Source organism: Hipposideros armiger, unplaced genomic scaffold, assembly GCF_001890085.2.
Source record: "Hipposideros armiger isolate ML-2016 unplaced genomic scaffold, ASM189008v1 scaffold_1115, whole genome shotgun sequence".
NCBI classification, from domain to species: Eukaryota; Metazoa; Chordata; class Mammalia; order Chiroptera; family Hipposideridae; genus Hipposideros; species Hipposideros armiger.
This window is the reverse complement of record NW_017732465.1, coordinates 169,268-171,883: the sequence shown is the minus strand read 5'-3', so window position 1 is coordinate 171,883 and position 2,616 is coordinate 169,268. Positions and strand designations below refer to the sequence as shown.

General features: G+C 42.1%; 1 protein-coding gene across 1 annotated transcript; it reads left to right on the top strand.

The window, feature by feature from the left end:
• Positions 1-328: 328 nt before the first annotated feature.
• On the top strand, positions 329-1,085 carry LOC109376368 (P antigen family member 1-like). The gene has a single exon (XM_019632273.1). It carries the CDS (start codon positions 390-392, stop codon positions 1,083-1,085), a length of 696 nt encoding a protein of 231 aa, XP_019487818.1. The 5' UTR covers positions 329-389.
• The last annotated feature ends 1,531 nt before the right edge of the window (positions 1,086-2,616 follow it).

Genomic DNA, 2,616 nt, shown 5'->3' with positions numbered 1-2,616 from the left:
GGTAAAAAGGGATCTTACAATCCTTAGTGTCTATTTCTGTCACGGCCATATGTTTGAGACATAGTCTCCACTAGAGGAACCCTGGGGCAGTCTGGAAAGTTTCTGGAAGCATGAGAAAGATTGGAGGGGAAGGAAAAAGATACATCAAGCTGCTTTTGTCGACTGTGCTAGGCGCAGGGCTTTCGAGACTCTGTGGCCCAGGCGGGAACATGTCCACCGGCAACGCAGGGCCCGAAGTCAATGCGCATGCTCGTTGCTGCGCATGCGCCTTGCAGCAGGCAGCAGTTGCACATTGTAGTCCGCGTTCTGCGACCAGAGCTGGGGCGGAGGCGGTGGTGTTTCTTCCTTGTGGAGCCTTTCCTGCTACTGGAGACTCAACGGTGTGAAGTATGAGTAAGCACGTGAGATCGCGATTCGAATGGAAAATACTAGTAGAAGATCCAGAGTCTTCAGAGCAAGTTGCACCTGTGGCTGCCCAGCAACCCAGTGATGATCAAGCACAACAAGAGGAGCCACCAACTGAAAGTCAGGATATTACACCTGATCAAGACAATGAAGATGAAAGAGCACCTGTGGTTCCAGATCCTGACCTAGAAACTGAACTCCAGGGACTGGCTCTCTGTAAGACTGGGCGTGAGGACAACGTCAAAGGAGCAAGTTTCGCAAAGTTACAGCCCATTCCACTGCCAGCAGCAGGACCTGACCCTGAAACTGAACTCCAGGACCTGGCTCAGCCGAACACCGGGGATGAGGGCAGAGATGGTCCTGATGCCATGGAGGACGTCTTACCAAAACTAGAATCCATTTACATGCCAGAAGCAGAAACTGATGTCCAGGACCTGGCTCAGCCGAACACTGGGGATGAGGGCAGAGATGGTCCTGATGCCATGGAGGACATCTTACCAAAACTAGAATCCATTTATATGCCAGATGCAGGGCCTGATCCGCAAGACGATCTCCGGGAATTGGCCCAGTCAAAGATTGACCGTGAGGGCAGAGATGGTCCTGATGTCAAGCAGGAGGTTGTACCAAGACTAGAAACCATTCGCATCCCCAACACAGGGGAAGGGCAACCACAGGACTAAAGGAAGACGAGCTGAAACCATGAAAAACGTCATGTGGGATATTTGACTGTGAAAATTGTCCCAGTAAAGTTTTAGAGCTTTTCTGATGAACATTGCCAATCTTTTGTTAAATGTATTCTAAAGTACTTGATACTATTGAAAATTATATTGTTTTCTGAAATTTTATATTCTGTTTGAGCTGGTATATACAGATATATCTGTACATTGGTATTTCTCCAGCAACCTTGCTAAATCTGCTTATTAATTCCAAAAGGTATGTCTAAATCCCTTTTGAGTTTCAACATGCACAATCAGATCATTTTTTAGTACAAGCAGAGTTTTGTGCTCTTTGAAACATTTTGCCTCTTTTTTCCATATCTCATTTTACAAATTAGACAGAACCACCAAGTACAGTGTGAATAGTAGCATTAATAGTAGATAATCTTTCCCTTATTTTGATTGGAAATGCAGAATTTTAACATTGTACCATGTTTACAGTGAAGTAGAGGAAGTTCCACTCCAATCCTAGTTTGATTACAATATATATATATCTGCAATAAAGCTGACTTTACATCCAAAAAAAATAGAGTAGATAATTCAATGTTTCTGTAGTGGACACAAAGTAGACCCAGGAAAGTGTAAGAGGCTTCACTGCCACCACATCCTTGCATCTTAATGGTAGGGTTTGGAAAAATCATAGCAGTAGTAGGCAGAAATTCTCATCTTCATGTCTGACCATAAGGGCAAATTGTTCAAAGTAAAAGTGTGAGCAGTTAGATTTTACATTTTCCTCTTTTAGATCAGCAGTTCTCAAAGTTTGTCCAGGGATTAACAAAATAAACATCATCTGATAATTATTAAAAATGCAAAGTCCTTGACCCCTGTCTGGATGTACTGAATCAGAACTCTGGGTAAACAGCCCTTCAGGTAATTGTGATGCAGGGTCAAGTTTAAGAACCTCTATTCCATATTTTTAATATTATTCTGGCTACTTTCTATCTTGAAACCCTCACTCTTTGATACTTTTTGTCATTGCTGTTGGTTTTTTGCCTTCATATTTTTTACTTTCCACTCTTAAAAATTTTGTCAATTCTCTAAAATATTTGGTTGGATTACAAGCTTTTTCAAAAGTGAATATTAAGCCCTGTTTGACTTTCTTGTGCCTTCTCAATTACTCTGAATTCTGCATTCAGTGCCAAATGCAGTTTAGAATCTCAGTATCCTCCTGTAAACACTGGCTTGGACAGTTTGTCTCATCTATGGGGCTGCTGATAACTCATGGAGCTGCGGAAGCATTGTCAAAGATGGGAAACGATGGTTCAAAATGTGTGAATCAAACCTCAGCTGGTGCTGCCTGATTTGAAGAGAGGTACCAGGTCCTGAAGAAAATGTGGAGGGTCAGTGGCCAAGGTGTCATTACAGCTATCAAAATTCTAATTATTAACAAAATGTATTTGTAATTTTTTTTCACTTCATATAAACTCCATAAAAGCAAGACCATTCTGTCTTATCCCACTTGCCTAACAAAGTGGCTTCTTCATTATAGGTAATC

Coding starts and splice junctions, on each gene's coding strand:
- LOC109376368 (XM_019632273.1), top strand. CDS start 390: ATGAGTAAGCACGTGAGATCGCGATTCGAATGGAAAATACTAGTAGAA.